Genomic DNA, 18,758 nt, shown 5'->3' on the forward strand with positions numbered 1-18,758 from the left:
GTGAAAATAATTTCCTTCTTGGGTGGTCAGAACAGCAGTGAGACTCAGAGAAGGCCATCACTTATTTTCTTCTGCCATCTTAAGTTATTTGCACCAGATACCAATATCAGAGGATCCATTACTATGGTGAGGTCTCCGTCTATAGGGAATTTACGAAAATTGGTTGCTATTAGATGGTTGAACCAGCCATGACACTCACAACAGGCCCTAGGGGCTCAGCACAAAAGAACAGAGAGGGAAGTCACTTCTTTCATATTATTCCAATTAACCGTAAGATGTCTAATTGTGCTCTATTGTCACTGTAAAATATTGATAAGCTGAGTGACTGGTGGATTCTCAAGGACTGAGCTCCATGGAGTTAGTTACTAAAATCTTGATGACAGAGGAACGTTCACTATAACACAAAGGTGAACTGATGTTACACTTTACCTACAGACCTTCTTCCATACACTAAATAAACGTTATTTTCATATGGACCATTTATAGTTACTATGTGGGCACAGAAGTTGTATCCCGTACATATTTCTTAATGGCGTATAATTCCCGTTCCCTTTAGATGAATGTCACAAAGCATATCACCACATCCTCGAAATTTGTGTATCTACATTCTAATGTACACAACAGATATAAATTAATGTTTCCCGCTTCATTTGTATTTACATCACTTAAGTCATTCACATAATGTTCTCTCATACTGGCACTAATATTCAAGTCCTTCAGAAAAAAACTATTAATATTCACAGTATTTACATGCACACATGTTGGAAAGGAAGTTAGGTTTTCTCAGACACCCAATTAAATTTCTGTTTATACACACTTGCATTTGCATTATTTAGCATTTAATTTCCTTCACTTCCCCCCTCCAAATTTCATTACACTTCTCTTCTAACAACTATGCTAATACGCCGGCGAACTTTCTTTGGAATATATCTCCTTACTTGGCGGCATTTTGAAATGCGGAACAGGAAACTAGGAAAACAAATGCATAACTTAGCAGTGACACCAACATCTAAATCTCAAAAATCCGTATAACGTAAAATAAAACTCTGTTCCAGGGCAATATACGTCATAATTACAATTTTCCGTGTCACTGAAAAAATGCAGGTATGCCTTTTAAAACATATAACTTTAACAAATATTTTAAAAGAATTAGAATAAATATTATGTCTGAATTAAATAAAATGTAATGGATGAATTTCAGCATGCCAGCATTCAAATATCCGATTTCGTTAGTCCGTGGTTACAATCTGGTTTCATGATTTGAAGAAATTATAATTGCCCGAACAAACTACTATACGATACTCGGTACAGTATGAAATGAATTAGTGTGTTATGCGTTAATGTGTACGAAGAAAATATATTTCTTGGAAGGAACACAACCCGAATGAATTTCTAGCATATTCACTCAAGATAGACATTGCCACCATAACACCACCAAAAGTGTTAAGGTTCATATCATATTTCTCTATCAGCAGCTCAGACAGCATGACCTTGAGAGATAGTGTCCCTGTGCTTATTTAAGCACTACGCCATGAAGGCGTATGGGGGAATCAAGTACAGATCTACATTCTCTCGACCTTGGCACTAGTTGGAGGTGAGTGGCCGGCTTCACGCCCCGGCCTCTTTATCACCAGGGAAAGAGCCCTCAGTACCCACTGGGTAGGAGACTGGGTGAACCACGAGCCGGGCTGGACGACGTGGAGAAATTCTTGATCACACCGGCACTCGAACTGCGAACCCCGGTCGTCCAGCCCGTACCGACTGCGCTATTCCGACTCTTCAGAGTGATGCAACGGATGTGCGAGCAAGACGCCGTGGCCCAGTTTGAGGTCCAGCTCTGCACATTCTGGAGAGGCCGGCGCGAACCCATGAAGACAGAACAGCCGGACACTGTACAAGTATGTCTGCCCGGGTCCAACCATATACAAGTGGGAGTTCTACCCCCTCGACCGCGATGTTCGGATTTAAGCTACAGTAAAGTGGATCTTACAGTACTAGGATGTGAGGGCTTATGCTGGACTCGTATGGCTTAGGGCAGAACAAATTGGCTATTGTGAATACTGTAAAGAACTTTCGGGCTCCATAAAATGTGGGACATTTCTTGCGTAGCTCAGCAAGTATTTGTATGTGAAGTGAGCATCCGCTCACTGGAGTTGGTTACTTTGATGAATAAAGTTATTATTGTTATTATTATTATTAAGTTGCACATAATTGAACGGAATTATTATTATTATTGTTTTATATTTCTCTCTTGGGAAAAAATAATGAATCACTCTACAATTGATATTGTCAGTTTTCATGTACCCACTACAAAATTAAGGATTCATCCATGATTTTTTTTAATGTTAGTGGGGTGGGACTAAGTCCCTTGTACTGCGGCCACTTCTGGCCTATTGTACCAGCTCCAGTTGATAGGTGAGGGTGATTGTGGAGCAATTGGTGGAATGAAGATTGGCAGGGGAAACCGAAGTACTCGGAGAAATCCTGCCCCAGCGCCACTTTGTTCACCGAAAATCCCATTTGACCAGACCCGGGATCGAGCCGCGGTGGGATGCCAACGACTAACCGCTTGAGCTATGGCGCGGCCAATTTCCTCCATGTTACTACCAGCAGTACTGCATGGGTCTATTCCTCGAGCCAGGTCTGCCAACACCGCTAAAAGCATGTATCAGAGTGTTTCCTGTTGACAGGAATACGAGTTCATTGGTGGATATCTTTCCCTGGTACAATACTCGTTAATTTTTTTTGTTTCTATTTTTTATTTCATTTTCTATTCGTTATTTTAAATATTTTGCCTGTAATTGAGCACTACTCTTGGCAAGCATTCCATAATAAAATAATTTAAATAAATGACGATGCAGTAGAGGAAGGGGCTCACACTGTGAGGTACACGACCCCACTCATTTATGCGAATCCCCAACTCTCTGAGTCAGCGAAGTGTGCAGTTCTGAACACTGATGCAGGCCCTATCAGGCTGTACGGTGACTGCAGGAACCTAAATAGCTTCACAGCCTCTCTGCACCCACAGTAAGCTATAAAATGTTCCTCTACAGTCATGAAGAAATTTGCGAAACGACTCGCTGTAGCTGCTGCTACATTTTCCAATTTGCCACAGCACGCGGACTCGAACATATGTTAAACAATTCCTGAGAGCTCCAGGACTCCGATTAAGGTAGGTTTGCGGCACCTTAGGGGTTTGCGACCTATAGTTCGATACGCCATTACATACGATATTTCGCTCAATATAACAGTGCTGGCGTTTTAACTCTCTTAGCACAAACTTCTTAAGTCAGATCCACATTTCTACGCCTCAAGATTTTAGATGTTTTCTTTTCTTTAATCGAAAATGACTCTTGAATCTCGTCATATCATTTCGTCTGTCGGCACGTAACAGACCCGGAACTACTGAACCGATTTCGAACAAACATGGCTTGCTTGACCCATATAAAATATTTCTGAAGGGGTTTTATTTCTCGATTTGATCTCAGTTGCTCAAAGAACACTGATTTCAGATATTATATAAACATCTACGGCCAGCCTATCGTCTAAGCCTTTTGACAGATTTTGATAAAACTTACTCTTACAGTACTCAGCTATGTTCGACGAACATTACACCGAGCGGATTGGCTAGGTGGTACACTGCAGACTCCTGTGCAGGAGGTGCTCGGTTCCAATCTCGGCCATGACACCGATTATTTTAATTGAGATTTTGGTTACTTTCCTCAGGCCCTCCAGGCAAATTCCGGGACTGTACCTCGATAGGCCACGATCACTTCCTTGCTACAATTCGAAGCTAGACAGCCCGAGGTACGAAGAGGCAGTTCAGTTTCGGTCTCTTATAAGTCTAACCCGAAGTTTCAAAAAACCTCTGGGCTCTGACCTCAGCCGGTACAAACTAACTTCATGGAGCCGACAGTCAAGCAGCTACTCAAGAAATTTGCACAATATTATGGAACCCTAAGGTTCATTACAGTACTCACAAGAGCCCTCCACCGGTCCCTACCTTCCGCCAAATCAATCCGGTCCCTACCACCCCATTCTATCTCTCTAAGATTCATTTTAATATTATTCACCCACCTACTTCTTGGTGTTCAGAGTGGTCTCTATCCTCCTGGCTTTCCCATCAATACCCTATATGCATTCCTCTTCTCCCCATTTATGCTACATGCCCTGCCCATCTCATCCTCTTCGACTTCATCATTTAAATATTATTACGTGAAGGTCAACACTGGATACGATTCAGGGCCAGTTGAGTCCACTCAGTGTCAAACACATTCGATAACTCGGAAGGATCCAAGCTTCAGCTTGGCCCAGGCACCTCTCGGTGACTCGCTTTTGCCATGACGACATGAAGACGCAAGGCGGAATTGCGCAGTCAGCTGTCTGGAAACTGCTGACACCAGGGAATCGCTATGTGACACAACTCGGGCCTGAGCAATCGCGTTCTCATTTCCGTCCTGTACATTTCTTCATCTATATAGACCCACTCATTTGAACCCTTTCAATGTACCGCCTGCCTTAACATTAAGAAGTTCTGCGTATTGCCGACACGTGTACGGGTTCCGAATGATTCTCACAATACAGAGATTCTGTTCGAGTAAGCCCTGTTAACGGGTTGGTATTCTTAGTGTTTTCTGTGAGGTGGTTACTCAATAAATTGCATAAAGAGACACCAGGGAAGCTATTCATGCTGACTCCAACAGCCGTCCTGCAGACAGCCACTGTTCCCTCTCTGGGGCGCCAGTTTATTTATTCAGGGATACCACAGCGAGATGAGTACAGATCCCGTGGCTTTTGTTGCAGCTGTCACGACTTGCAGTGGAGCCCGAGAAGCGTGCTGTATAAAACGCCGCTTTCTCCGGAGGTAAGGCGGTCGGAAGGTGAAGCTAAACGCCCACGTCCATCGAATTCCCGATATTACGAATGTATGGAGCTTTACATTCGCTCCGCCTACATCACTTCCAGATGATTTACTTAGAAACGTTAATAATGTTATCTCACTTTCTTATTTATCCGTGCTGAGGCCTATCAAAGGTACATTTCGCGACTTCTTTTGCATAACTCTCTCTCGCTTTGCAAACAACAGATAGAAGAGAGACGCACAGATGTACCATATAACGGCCGCCCTCTGCCAAGATATCTTCCTAAATCAAACTGAAGAAATGACATGTGCTCAGGCCTGTCTACCGTAGGTTCAACATGAGTAGGTGTGTTAGACTGCCTCACACGTTCCGTCTTCGTGTTAAGGATCTGGGCAGATTACCCAATAATGCCGTAAATTAGGCCACGACCACTTCCTCCGATACCCTTTCCAGTTCGGTATTTAGTAATCACCCTACCATCCGACAATGGCACTGTCCTTAAATGAACAAGCAAACTGTATGGAGCTGAGTCTTTCTTGGGAATCTTGCAGTTGCTCAGATGCTCAGCAAATTCCCAGAAATTCATGGAACAAAAAGGTTCATAGCCGTTCTTATCTTGTGCCAGATTAATCCGGTCCACGCCCTCTCAGTCTAGTTCCATAATATAAATATTAATATTATCCCATATACGCTTAGATCTTCTTAGTGTTCCCTTTCCATCAGGTTTTCCTACCAAAACTCTGTGCGCACTTCCTTCTCATGCATCAACAGCTCTTTATGACTTCTTACTTGCTTACTCTTCGATCCTGAAGATGAAGGCGACACACTCCTCCGAAACGTCGAGCTCTCTGAACTACACAGCAGTTACAACCGAGAAACCCGAACCATTCAATTTGACTTCCAAACTTCAAGTTAGTCAAGTTGTTTCTGTTACACCTCAGAATGTTGCACAACTGCTTGCCGCACGGGGAAGAGCCGGTGCGAGGCAACATGCGCACTAAGGCCACTCTAGCACTGACAGGCACGCAATAAATAGAGCCGCTGCTGGTAGTACCGCCACTGTTCGGACACAACTCTCTTCCCCATGCAGTCGTTGGTGCTGACTGCCGTCGTTCTGCTGCTCGGCCGCGTCGCGGCGTCCACCGCCGAGGAAATACGTGAGTACACTGCCGGCAGGACTGTGCTCCCGTGGAGACTGGCCTTTGCCGTCCGATCTGTTCTCGTCTTCGTAACTGACTGCACCACTACGTTCAACGCTCTCAATTCTTCTCACGCCACATATTTATGCAACTTGTTGCCATGGCGACGGGGTTCGAACTGAATTTGTAAATATAACATTCTTCAGATTAATTCAGGCTGGAGAGGGCCAACAGAAAATTTACCGGTTTTGAACTTCTGGCTTCAAAATATTAATAATAAGACAAGCGGGATCGAATAATACTTTGGTAACCTAACCATTAAGCCACTTAGTCATACCCAGTGTAGTGGAGGTATAGCTCCACGCATTCTATGTCGAGTCTCGTTATGAGTTTCATGCTCTGGTTGCTCCCTCCCCCCCTGACAAGAAGCTGGGTAGGCCCCAGAGACGGTCTGGATGCTGGGACTTGACTGAGGCTCTTACCAACATTAGTCACGTGCCTACGTCCTTCCTGACTCATCACCATGGCCCGGATTTTGATGACATGTCAACTTTTTTTCCTTGTATCCTATGGGATGCTCTTAAATATATAAATCTCGGATATGAGCTGTTGGTTACAGAAATGTAAATTTTATGGGCAATTTTTGACAATTTTAGGTTTAAGGGCATTTTTTCATTTTGGGGGTAATTTTTTGGTAAATTTTTGGATTTAAGGGTATTTCTTGTCATTTTTGGCCATTTTAGGGAATTTTTCTTCATATGTTTTCTGAAATGTGAATAACATGGAAGCGAAGTGTTCTTTCTTTTCTCCTTTAGGTCATTTTTCTGGATTTTTTCGGTCATTTTTTAAATATTTTCAGGTCATTAAAATCCGGGCCCTGCTCATCACTCTGTTCATTTCTACAGGCGACGCAATCCACAGGCACTAGCAACAACCAGTGTGTCTTAAATGCTTGAAGTCAATTAATTTAATCTTAAAATATTCTCCGGCATCTCAGACTGAGACTAATGAGTGTGATTAGGTGTTTAGACTGACTGGCCGGACATCAAGGCTTGCTCTCTTTACAAGCGGGCAGACATGTTTATGTGTGTCCCCATGTGTTGCAGCCGACTTCCTGAAAGTGTGCCGGCGGTCCGACCCCAAACTTAACGAGTGTGTGATGTCTTCCGTGGAGGGACTTAGATCACACCTCGCCACAGGTAAGAATCTCACTCACTTGCTGCATGGTCCTGTAAGGACCTTGGCCACCTTTTCGACAGATGCCCATTCTCCTCTACCGCTTACCTGTTGACTCCATCTATTCACTTTCAGTTCTCGTAAATCACTCTCCTATCTTCCAGTAATCTCAACCCGTGCCTCCACCTTCTTGCGTATGTGCCTGACAGTTTCTTCAGATCCTGGTTACTTCTGAGTCTCCACATATTCGGCAGCTGTGTTTGCAGTTGATAGAACGTCGCGAAATAACACGAGTCAATCTATAGCTGCTGAGCGTTAACTCGGGAGTATTTTCCAGGAATCCCCGAGTTTGGAATCCCATCCTGCGAGCCCCTGCAGATCAAGCAGCTGGTGTTCAACCAAGGACACGGAGCTGTGACGCTCACCTCCACCTACACAGACATCAAAGTATATGGTCCCACCGAGTTTCGACTTGACACCGTCAGGTAAGCCCCGAGCTGTGGGATTCTCTGGGAACTGAAAGGGCGGCCGGGGTGTGAAGCTGACAATCTCACCTCCATCTGTGACCTGATTGTCTATAAAATGTTAGAGCCTCGACGTCTCACAACCCTATGGGCCTCCATGGCCTGTTACCGGAATAGCTTTACCTTTAGCCTGTATATGCTGCAATTAAAATATTCATATTTTTACCACACTTTCTACTCTGCGCAAGATCCACGTCATTACATCGTTTGGTGTTGGAAAAAGCATTCCTTCTACGCTATGTCAGTGTTAATGGCCGTTTCTTTCCTTAGACACAAGAGTTTACAATTACCTTCGACAAGACCACACAAAAGCCAATTGTGTTAGCGATTAGAGACAGAGACATTGAGACCTCTGCCTCAAACAGTGTCGCTGTAATATATTTTTACACAGGCTTATCTCATAGTAAAGTCGTCCCTCTGTTTAGCTGAACATAGTGCCATGAGGACGTGTTTGGGAGTAGTGGGATAGTTGCACGCGTTCTTGACGTTGGCCAGCTTCAGGCCCCGGCCGCTTTATTTCCTAAGTCCCCGATACCCATTAGATAGAGAGCTGGGTGGTAACTTCTAACTGTTAAAATTTTGGTTTTCTCTGACTCTGGCTTGTCCTTCCGGTTTGCAATAAGGAAGTCTCGATTTCAAACATAAGTCCAGAAGACAGCCTACATTCAATATAGGTTGTCGTGGTCATCCCCAGAACCTCCCTCCCCAAATAACAGCGTTAGAACCTTAAATAGATCACGACGACTTCGTTTAAGAATCATTCCAATGCCTTATTCACTCATCATGCAATTCGACGTCACATATAACAGTCATACGAAAATATGTCGTGAAATTAATCCAAGAACGGCGACTGGCAATAGTCAGCAGTTTGAAGTACAGTAAACCCTCAATAATCCGGATTAACTGGGGGGGGGGACAACGTCCGGATTCATGAAGCGAAAGGGAGCCCTAAAATAATAATAAAAAAAAAACTTAGAAAACAAATAAATTTACAGTGCATAAATATAGGTAGTGCTGATGAAAATAAATGGAGCACTTTCTTCCTCTGCCAGGGTCTCCTTCATCCAGGTGAAGCCAACCTTGGGTTTCAGTCTCTCCAGCTACCCTCAACACAGTCTGAAAGTCCTCTTGCTCTGATCCCTCTTGTCCCTAAATCCCTTCTCTCTCCTTCATCCAGCTGAAGCCAACTGTGGGTTTCAGTCTCTCCAGCTGCCCTCAACACGTCTGAAAGTCCTCTTGCTCCTAAATCCCATGTGACTTCTACAGTATGCACTCAACTGTGAACAGAAGTTCAAACTGCTCATACAATTTGACCCGGGTTAGCGAGGGATTACTACAATACAGTCAGTGTGCTTCTCAAAAGACCACAAATATTATCAGGATGATCCTCTTGGCAGGATTGACTTGGACAAGAAGAGTGTGCGCATAAAGCTCTGGCTGCCCCATCTGCGCATGACCAGTCACTACAAAATAGACGGCCGTGTTCTAATTATGCCTATCAGTGGAAGAGGTTACAACGAGGGAAATTACAGTAAGTACAGCGGCGATTAACGTTGTCAGACTGTATCTCACAATATAACTCACACCTACATTACTTGCAGTGGCGGCTGGTGTAAACAAGATATTCATTACCCCGCTGAACACGCTAAATGCCTGCTTTCAGCCGACATTGACGCCACCTGCTCGGTGCAGGGGGAACACATCACCATAGGCGGTAACACGCACTACAGCGTCAAGAGTTTCGACGTCAAATTCTCCGTCGGCGACGCCCGGCTGTACTTGGGAGACCTGTTTAACGGCGACAGAGAGCTGGGTGAGTGAGAGGCGTGGAGGTGCAGACCTCAGACGGAACTGCAGTCTGATGGTATTCAACTAAGGGGCCCCATACATACACAGTTTGGCCTCCAGTTCGGCCTGCACAGTTGAAGACTGAAAGGCAAAACTGACGTGTGTGGTGCGGCCGGCCGGCCAATCGTTTGGACTGTTGGCCTCTGGGAAACCCGTCAGTCCGTCAGTTTTGCCTGCAGGACCGTAGCACGTGACGTGTGTGACTCAACATTATAGGCTGGAAGACCGTGATTGTGGCATGAAGCCTGCCGCTTTATCTGCGCGTGTATGGGGAGGAAAGGGAGGGGGTAAACTGTCACAGTTTTGCCTGTAAGGTCGATCGGAAGCCCAAACTGTGTGTGTGTATGGGGGGCCTAAGCTATAATTGCAAAGGGTTCCTACGATGGACACAACCAGGAGTTTCCCAATTGGAGGTGGGGAGGTGTGGGGGTCGAATCAGCTACAGGTTTGCTTACAAACTCGCGTTTAACAGCTGCTGGTCCGAGTTCGACACAAGGAGCTGATCCAAACCATCGAACTCTACGATACAGACCACCTTCAAATTACCAGCCCCGGACAGTTGTACAGCCTGTTAAATGACGACACACCAGACGTCTAGGTTTGGTTCCTGGCACTGCTTCTCTTTGTTCAGGAGAGTCCAGGTTCAAATCTCGCCTCACAGAAGTTTTTCGTGATTTCCCTAAGCCCTTGACCATGACCGTTTCCTTCCAGATTCTTTCCAGTTCATCATTCATCCACCATCCTACCATTCGACAATATGCAGCCTTAGGTACAAAGGCGTGCGTAGATAAATCAGAAATAAATACGGTAAACCCTCGCTAATCCGGAGAAACTGTGGGGGGCGGGAGAAGTCGTCCGGGTTAAGTGATAATCCGGATTACTGTAGCAAAAGTAGCCCTAAAAGACAATAAGAACTTAGCACACAAATAAATGGGAAATTTAATGATTTGGTTTGAAGAAACTGTCGAGTTGTCTCGATCCGGATCAGCGAGGGTTCACTGTGTCCGCGCCTCAGTCACGTGGCTCACCTGTTGTTTCCTGTACAGGCGATGCCATGAACCTCTTCCTGAACGAGAACTGGAAAAACATAGCGACGGAGCTACAACCGCTGCTCGAGGTCAAGATAGGCCAACTCTTCAAGGAATTCTCGAACAAAATCTACCACAAGTTCACGTTGGAGCAGCTGCTCCCACCGTAATTAAACCGTACTGACATCTGCAGGTAGTCTGGGCTGTACGTCAACGTTCGCAATAACATGCTGCTTCCTTCTTCAGGACTGAAGTGAAGATGCGGTACACTGCAACCTATATGCATAACGTAACTGCATCATTACTCTAATAATTTCTATTCTGAAGATGGAGGCAGAATGTATCTGCGAAACGTTACTATCCACCTATAAGACCACATGTTTCCATAACCCAAAGGTAGTGAACATTGAGAACAATCAGTGTCATGAAGATTTCGAAATGTACGAGTGTACACCATAACACAATAAAGCAAAAGGAAAAGTTGTCCCTGTGCTTAAGCGAGCAGCGCGCCACCGCTATGTATGGCGGAATTCTGAACCTTAACAGCAGATCGGCCCCGGCCCCAGCTGGGCCCCACAGCCGGTCTGGACCCTGTGGAGAAGATAGAGACACATCTGGTCCCTGCCGGGAACATGAGTCCTAGCTGCTGTACTGAATTACGCCAGCTCCTTAATTTTCACCCCACTGCAAGGAATGCATATGGGGGCTCGGTTGGTGATTGGATTTACTGAACTCTTACAGATCCATGACTACAAGTAATTATAACCGTTTTACTAATTCACACACTTAAGTCTTCTCAGCCTGTTGTGCCTTCACCAGCCGTTGTCTGGTAACGGCTTCCAACAGCGGATGTTCACCTTCCTCTGGATCTCCGAACTGTCCCTCTTCCTCAGCTATGCAAGTCTCAAGTAACTGACTAACTCACTGTCAGAAAAGTCAAAGTTACTTTATGACTGGAAGCTTGCCGCCAATCAGTTCTGGCCGTGCAAACATGTTTCTTTCGCGGTTGTTGCTTAGCAACGGCTCTACATGCGACAATATGTACATTTTACCTTATCACATAACTTCACATTAATGCTTAAACAGAAGGTGACTTCACTTTTTAAAATGACTGTATAATGAGGACCTTTACAATTTGTGGATTCTTTACCAGATATTAGTAGGGTCTTCAAATCAAGGTGTAAGAAGGACGGAACGTGCAGCAAGCATGACAGAGATGAGAATTTCACACAGGATTTCAATTGGAAGGCTGAAGGAAAGAGACTACTTACAAAATCTATGTGTAGGTGTGAGGATAATATTAAAACCGATCTTAAAGATATAAGGTGTGGATTGGATTTAACTGGGTCAAGATAGGGCCCAGTGGTGAGCCCTTGTGAATATGGCAAACAACGTCTGCTGCGGACCACAGCCATTCAATTATGTTATTGTATTAATTAAACTTTCGGTATCACTGACTTTATCAGAATCTTATGAAATCAATGACATTCATTGGCAATATTGTCTTCTGAGGTTAACAGTTAAGAAAGACAAACCCAGCACTTTAAGTATAGTCAGCAGGGTAGCCATGATGCTCAGTACTGTGTGTGGGTGTACAGTCTGATATGAACCACTATAAATATTGAGATATACATAAAAACAGAGGGCAGCAAGAGTTGAGGCAACATGGAACTTAAAGCTACTTAAAACGGAACCTACAGATTATGATGCTTGCATGAGTTAAGCGCAACCGGCAAGTCAGCTTCAGCAAAATTGTGTTAACATTTGTATTTAAATGGGAACAGGGAGCTGACTTCACAAAGTCCTGACACAACTTTATTCTTATTCTCACTGTCCAGACCGTGTAGAGGAGTAAAGATGATTAAAACAATTAATTTTGTTTAAGTGAAGACTGTAAATTCAGCTGAAAAGGGAGACGTGTCATAAATTGACCACTCTGAGCTTACTCAGACATTTTCAGGAACAAGACAGAAGTGATTACTCCTGACAGAGGTGCAGTATGGTGGAACTTCATGAATTCTAATTTAAACAAATTTCATTGAGTGACGAATGGCAGGAGACTGTGGAAGACTGTGGAACTCTGTGGTCACTAGCTCAGGTCCCCGATGAAGTACTTGGCCGGAATATTTTCGAACACGTTTGTGAGGATGCCACTCAGGAAACCAGCCACAATGCGTGATAGGATGGGCTTCAGGGACTCCACAACAGGGCGCCAGTTGATGTTGATATAATCATTCGTCCTCTCCTCTGAAAATCACAGAGCAACATATCAGACAGAGTACAGCATGTCATCACATCATGAGATGTCTTTGAAAATCCATCTACATTACAGTGATGTTGTACTTTAGGGTCACCACGTGCCCAGAATATGTCCTTCAGTTTCAGTCTCAGTCTCACAAGATATGCATAACTAGGATAACTGTAGTTTCTACTTTACAACATCAGGTAAACACTGTAAACATTGGCCAATGGAGGGACAATATCAGAGAGAGCTAAGTACCACCTGGTGATGGCCAAAAATAGAGTCCCACACATGTCATAACGTAGAAACTGTACAGTTATCCTAGTTGTGCATATGTTGTGAAGTGAAAGTGAATAAAATAATGAACTTTATGTCGATATCATCATATACAGAGAAACTGTCAACTTAGTTAACAGCGCGGGTCTTCTGGGATGTAATACTATGTGATATGGTGGATCGTAACCAACATTTTGGGGGAATGCAGTGCCTTCCTGCAGGTGGGGGCAGGAGGTACCTCCAAAATGTTGGTAACCACGTACCAGAAGTCCTCACCCATACTATTCACTACTGTGAGAACCTCAACCCTCAACTAACAGCGGTGGTCCTTACCCAGTGCCTTGAGACCATTGAAGAGATTGTCCAGTCTGAGTCTGAGGCTCCCAATAGTAAAGTTAACATGAACTCCCTCCGGCTTGAAGAATTTGATGTCGTCCACAACCCTCATGGACACTTCCACATGCGCCATCACGTTCAGATCCTCTGCAAAACAACAGAAGGGTATCTATGGTAACACTGTCAGTAGCCCAAGGTATAGCCCTGAATGGTACGAGCATGGTTACTGAAGAGGAAAAGGCGCTGAACCAAGTGGCTGTCACCTGATAAGAGGTATTTGCCAAGGGACCTGAAGAAAACCATGGAAATCCTCAGTCAGGATGACAACCACTTGCATGTCGATCCTTCTGTTCTGTGGGTCTGAGCGCCAGTTAACCTCCTGAAGCCCGCACTTCATCTACAGAAACATCATCCAGTTAAGTTGTTCTGGAAAGTAACAGCTGTTTATTGCAACAACCATATGAGATGCATTAATAAACCATGAGGGGAAAAACATTTTCTAATGTTAAAGCACAAGGTAGGAGGGCTCCTGTGAACATGGTAATGAGCTTTCAGGTTCCATAAAATGCTGGGAAGTTCTTGAGTGTCTGCACAATTGGCGGCTTCTCAAGAAGGGCTCAGCTCCATGAGTGAGTGAGTGAAAGCACGAGGCCCATATAATTACCATTGTGCTTCACATAGTTAATTAGTCGATTCATCCAGCCATGTGCCTGTGCTTGCATCACCGTTTCCTCAGTATGACTTAACCTCACACATGAATGCCTGCTGTAGTTGTATGAATTAGGCAAATGCGCTATGCAATTACAGAATGCCTGGCCTTGGGCGCAGGATGGGCTTTCTCTGCTTCATCCTCAGAAGGCACACGCTCAAATGCAAGGTGAAGGGTCACATGAAGTGACTGGGGTCTCTCAGCTTTACAGAACGTGTCGATCCTTTGGTCTGAATGCTTCCTACTTTGCAGAGGTCAAAACGAATTGCTACATCTGAGGAGGGAAAATGAATTTAATTTTACTAAGAACTGGTTACACATTTCCTTGTTTTAGCTGTCCACATTTTCAGCCTCATGACTTCCTTATGCTTGCAGTTTTCAAAGTTTCTTAAGAGATCCACTGGAAACTAAGAATATCATTAACTCCAAAAAGACATATAAATATAATCCAAAATAATAAACTGCTAAAATATCACATTATTTTATAATTACAATTACAGACGGACATATGACGACCCAGAAATAGATGAGAAGACCAGTTTTAACACATCTGAACGTTCAAACAGGTTTGTAGCATGCAATCCTTCACACTGGATGGAAACAAAATTAAAGAATAATCCAATATATTGTCACGTGTAGGGGGTTACGCGTGACGAAAATAACGGGTTCTAGTTCGGATGAGTGTATTTCTTGGCACTCCCGTTACAATCTCTTTTAATTGCAATTAATACAGCGCTACAGCCAATTTAGACAATTTACAGTTCACCGTTGCACACTCATTAGGATTCTCAGTTTCCACTTGTCGTCTCCTAGCAACGGATCTCAACACAGAAACTAGCACTTCAAATCACTGTGACGTCTTCTTGCCATTTCTCGTGCAATCACCCTGGAACTTCGGAACTCTATTGCTCGCTCCTCCAGCTGAAGACTGCCTGTAAACGACCTTTATTGTCCCCACCTAAACTTCCGGCGCGGACCTACAGAAAACACGTCAAATGGTCTCTATCCACTCTTATGTGACGTCACTGCCTATGCGGATGGATGTTTAGAGCTTTGTTGCCTAGAAACAGACGTCCTACTGTTCCGCGCTTTTGCATCTGGTGGAACGTGTTTAACACCCCGTTGCCTAGCAACGGGAGTACATGAAACAATACGCTACAATACACCGGTGACAAGCATTCAGTAAGAATTTGACATATAAGCGTGATGTCTTCATTAATCCTTCACGGTCTATTTGAAGGAAAACGTGGGGAACTGATCAAGGTTTTCTGTGATTTTCCTTAGCACTTCTAGTCAAATTCCAGAATATTACTTTAAATTCAGTCACGACTGCCTGTGTCCACACCCCCCGGCAGTGCAGGCTGACGTCACTCACCAGGTTCCAGCCAAGCGTCGCCGTGTCCTGTGAGCGGCAACACCAGGATCCTGCCGTTCACTGTGTACAGCCCCTCAATCCGGAGCTTGGGGATCTTCAACCGAGTCGTGAAGCCGTAGTCCTCAAGGTTCACGCTGCAACACCACCCAAAAGCAAGGAGATTCATCACTCCGCTGTGAGACCCTATCCTCACTTCACTCAGGAGCAGGGGTAGCTCAGTCAGTACAGTGACAAGTTTACAGGTATCAGTGTTCAGTTCATCTCTTCTCCAGTGTCTCAGCTACTGACTGGGCCGTGGCCACTCACCTCGCTTGAGAATGCACGGAGCTACACGCCGCCCACGCGTCTGATCTCGCTCACCTCGAACCGGTTCATTCATTCTACCAGATACTGCAGTCTAATGACCCGCACTCCCGCTTCCTATTGGCAGGAACTGGGTTCCAGTCTCGGCCTCTAGACCTACTATGCTGACTGCTTCAGTCCGTCCAGGCAAATGCCTTTAAATACGTCAGTCTGCAGCCTTCATAATTCGTTATTCACTTATCACCCAAACACCAGACGCTACGCGCTGTCTGGCCATAATTACAACCCCGGGAGTAAAGTCGGCCACTTACCTCCAGCTCGTGCCGACGTCAAGAAAATGTGGATCTATACATCCGCTCATGGCATAGTGCTTAATTATTTAAGCACAGTGACAACTTCACCTTTACCGTTACAAATTAATAAGTGATCTTTTTAATATTATCTGATTATCAATGCAAGCAAGGCTGAATTTTTCGAGAGTCATAGTTCCGTCAGCACTTGCACGGTGCGGTTCTCCCTTCTGCAGTAATGAAAGTAGTTCAGACATGCGCACTGCCTGGGAATGTGGCTTCTGGCTGCTTGTTGCATAAGCAAGGAAACTGACTTCATGACCTTATTAGGTAACACGAAGGAAACAGGTCGCAATGACCTGCATTTCCAGACACGTCTAGTGGGAGTACCTTGAGGTTACCCTCGATAGCGAACTAACTAGCACTGTGATAGCAACAACGCTCGTGCCAAAACCCGCCATTCGACACGATCCTGAACCCGTCCCATCCTGCCAAATCGTCAAGTTAGACGTTTCCCAAAGGGTTTTCCCACCAAACATTTCCGTACATTCGTCGAGTCCCACCGCGGCCCTATCCACATTCCCAGCCCATCGTACGCTTCTACACTTCAGTGCCACAACAACACCGGGAGACCCGTATAAAGTTCTGTAATACCTCAAAGCGCTCAGTCCAAAACTTGTTCTCATACTCCTGAAATGTATTCTTCCCTCCGAAATGTTTTCAGCAATACTGTTCTGAACTTGAGGTTCAGTGTTCAGGTACGCGGAGGGCACTGCTGCCACTGACAGGCCGAAGGTTGCGCGAGAGTAGCAGCCGCAAAATCCCGCCCGACCTGGAGATACAGGTCTTTTCGTGCTTCTCCTCGGCCCCTCCAGGCAAGTGCCACTGAGAATTCAGCGTTTATTATACTGCAGAGGATGGGCCGCCCAATAGCTCACGCGATTAGTCGCCTGCTTCCCACCGCGGCGGCCCGGGTTCGATCCCGGGGTCTGGTCAAGTGGGATTTATGGTGGACAAAGTGGCGCTGGGGCGAGTTTTCTCCGAGTACTTTGGTTTCCCCTGCCAATCTTCATTCCACCAAATTCTCCATCATCATAATCACCCGGGGCAGGTAAACAGACCAATCAATGGCCGCCATGCCGAGTGGATCCAGCTGGACCGCACCCCCCACTAAGCGAATTTAATTACTGCAAAAGCGTCCATTTAACTTCTCTCGCTTCCTCCCGTACTCCTTTCCAGTCCTACATGCTATGTGTGAAACTATCACCCACGGATAACACACATAAACAGTAAACTTGAACAGCCATGAAGACGTATGGGGAAGTGGATGTAAGGATCCACATATTCTTGACTTCGGCATTAGTTGGAGGTGAGTTGTCAGCTTCACGCCCCAGCCTCTTTACCCCCGGTACCTATTGGATAGGAGGGTGGGTGGGCCCCAGAACCGGTCTGGACGCTGTGGAGAAGAGAAAAATTGTGCTCTTACGGGGACTCAAACTCCGACCGCTCGGTCGGAGCTCCAGCCTGTAGCCAACTGCTATATTGACTGGCATATCCCGGCTCCTACACTTCACATATTATCAGTAGCCACAGACTTGATGCAATACACCGAAACAAAAAGACTACTCACTCATTCGCGTTCTGCTAAGCAACGTGTTAACGGCAGATAATCCGTTGATATCGTAACGCGGAATTTCGCGTAATGACGCTTCATTTAGACTGCACAAGATGCACTTGCTGTGCTGTGTACCCACTTGTTGGATTCGATCTTCACGTTGGACAACCCCGTTACTGTCACATTCACCATGGAGGCGTTCAGAGTGATCGGGCCGTCCGCTCCCTGAAGCAATTTGATCTCCGGGATGTTCAGGGGGTCCACGGGTTCTATCCCTGTTCCGGGAAAACCTGCAAAGCGCCAACTTTCATATTATTATCTCTTTCAGCATTAGAAATTATTTACGCTTTCTGTAAGGCCCGAGAACTGGGGTCGTACCGTGTTGACGCTCCACCAGTGACCTTGCGGGTGCAAAGTGTTCTCACTCTTATTAACAGAAATTTGAGGGGGCACGAGGCTTTGATGGCAACCCAAAATCTTGGGAACCGTTGCGCTAAATTCATCTACAAGTGTGAACCGTGTATAACGGTTCTCTGCGATTAGGGTCTCTGGAACCTCTCCGTCTACCCAAGTGTTCTGCAGAAGCCAAGTTTCCTTCTTTCCGATTAAGTTCTTTCGTGACGTAGTTGTCACGTGTTCCCCCCTTTCTGTCCCTTCGTACTTCTGCCGGCCTTAGGGTCGGCCACTTTCCCTTGATAGCCTTGCTCAACGGCCAAGACAGAATTTCAAATCAATCAGTTAAGCCGAAACTTAATTTTCAAAGACAAGGGGCGACTACCTGCCCACTCGACGGCTATCAGGGAAAGAGGCCGACTGTAAGGCCGGCAGAAGTACGAAGGGAAAGAGGGGGGGGGACACGTGACAACCACGTCACGAAAGAACTTAACCGGAAAGAGGGAAACATGGCTTCTGCGGAACACTTGGGTACACGGAGAGGTTCCACGGTTCACGTGTGGGCACAGTTGCGGTGAGACTTTCACTCTCGTGAGGAGTCATATTGGGGAGCTTCGGATTATGGTACCGTGTAGTCTGGTA

At 45.4% G+C, this 18,758-nt stretch overlaps 2 protein-coding genes across 5 annotated transcripts in view; one reads left to right on the top strand and one right to left on the bottom strand.

The window, feature by feature from the left end:
• The first annotated feature begins 5,136 nt into the window (after positions 1-5,136).
• On the top strand, positions 5,137-11,060 carry LOC111865485 (protein takeout). The gene is made up of 6 exons (XM_023853573.2): positions 5,137-6,019; positions 7,108-7,200; positions 7,515-7,662; positions 9,099-9,232; positions 9,365-9,514; positions 10,596-11,060. The coding sequence occupies exons 1-6, from the start codon at positions 5,947-5,949 to the stop codon at positions 10,745-10,747; spliced, it is 750 nt and encodes a 249-aa protein (XP_023709341.1). The 5' UTR covers positions 5,137-5,946; the 3' UTR covers positions 10,748-11,060.
• A 333-nt stretch (positions 11,061-11,393) lies between these two features.
• Positions 11,394-18,758, bottom strand: part of LOC111865470 (protein takeout) — a 95,953-nt gene continuing 88,588 nt past the window's right edge. For 3 of the 4 annotated variants that reach the window (XM_023853545.2, XM_023853546.2, XM_023853544.2), the window contains exons 3-6: positions 17,863-18,013; positions 15,516-15,649; positions 13,429-13,578; positions 11,398-12,824 (exon numbers count right to left, since the gene is read on the bottom strand). In XM_023853545.2, coding sequence (XP_023709313.1) covers positions 12,667-12,824; positions 13,429-13,578; positions 15,516-15,649; positions 17,863-18,013 — 593 coding nt within the window. In that variant the 3' untranslated portion in view covers positions 11,398-12,666. Of the gene's footprint in view, positions 12,825-13,428; positions 13,579-15,515; positions 15,650-17,862; positions 18,014-18,758 lie in introns of all 4 variants that reach the window. The other variant, XM_023853543.2, reaches the window with a different exon arrangement.

Source organism: Cryptotermes secundus, unplaced genomic scaffold, assembly GCF_002891405.2.
Source record: "Cryptotermes secundus unplaced genomic scaffold, Csec_1.0 scaffold454, whole genome shotgun sequence".
NCBI classification, from domain to species: Eukaryota; Metazoa; Arthropoda; class Insecta; order Blattodea; family Kalotermitidae; genus Cryptotermes; species Cryptotermes secundus.

Bases quoted from the DNA above. Each gene is read 5' to 3' on its own strand.
- LOC111865485 (XM_023853573.2), top strand. From the start codon at position 5,947: ATGCAGTCGTTGGTGCTGACTGCCGTCGTTCTGCTGCTCGGCCGCGTC. The intron at 6,020-7,107 runs GTGAGTACACTG...CATGTGTTGCAG, and splicing joins GTCCACCGCCGAGGAAATAC to CCGACTTCCTGAAAGTGTGC. The intron at 9,515-10,595 runs GTGAGTGAGAGG...TTTCCTGTACAG, and splicing joins TAACGGCGACAGAGAGCTGG to GCGATGCCATGAACCTCTTC.